This window comes from Pygoscelis adeliae, unplaced genomic scaffold (genome assembly GCF_000699105.1).
Source record: "Pygoscelis adeliae isolate BGI_AS28 unplaced genomic scaffold, ASM69910v1 Scaffold772, whole genome shotgun sequence".
NCBI classification, from domain to species: domain Eukaryota; kingdom Metazoa; phylum Chordata; class Aves; order Sphenisciformes; family Spheniscidae; genus Pygoscelis; species Pygoscelis adeliae.
Window position 1 is genome coordinate 31,948 of NW_008824199.1, and position 478 is coordinate 32,425.

General features: G+C 66.9%; 1 protein-coding gene across 1 annotated transcript in view; it reads right to left on the reverse strand.

Moving 5' to 3' along the window:
• Positions 1-478, reverse strand: part of SERINC4 (serine incorporator 4) — a gene marked incomplete at its 5' end in the record, with an annotated part of 7,691 nt that overhangs the window by 4,603 nt on the left and 2,610 nt on the right. The window contains one exon of the mRNA XM_009334794.1: positions 180-384. Within this exon, the coding sequence (XP_009333069.1) occupies positions 180-384 (205 nt within the window). The remainder of the gene's footprint in view (positions 1-179; positions 385-478) is intronic.

Below are 478 nucleotides of genomic sequence, written 5' to 3' on the forward strand. Positions count from 1 at the left end.
GCCCCCCCGGCCCCCCTCAGACTCTCAGATGCCACCGTCTCCTGGGACAGGGGCTCAGGAGAGACCAGCGGGACCCGGTGGGGCCAGAGCACAGGCACAGGGCATGGCAGACACCAGCCCTGGCTGCTGCCGTGCACGGGGATGGGCACAGTCCATCCCAGCAGGGACTACATGGAGACACTGATGCGCTGCTGGGCACGTCGTCGCCGCAGGATGCGCAGGGCCGGACTGCTGCGCCGGTGCTGGGGAGAGTTGTGGAGGCAGAGGGGGCTCAGCAGCAGCCACAGGTAGAGCACGACGCAGGCCCAGCAGGACGATACCTTCACCCAGAAGGTCGACCAGCTGCCGTGTGTGAAGGTGGTCTCCAGCACCGCATTCTCATAGCTGGTGGGAAAGGGCAGGCGTTGGGCACCCAAGGGACGCCTACACAGGGGATCCCAGCAACAGCTGCAGCCGCCAAGTCACCCCATGTCCCAGC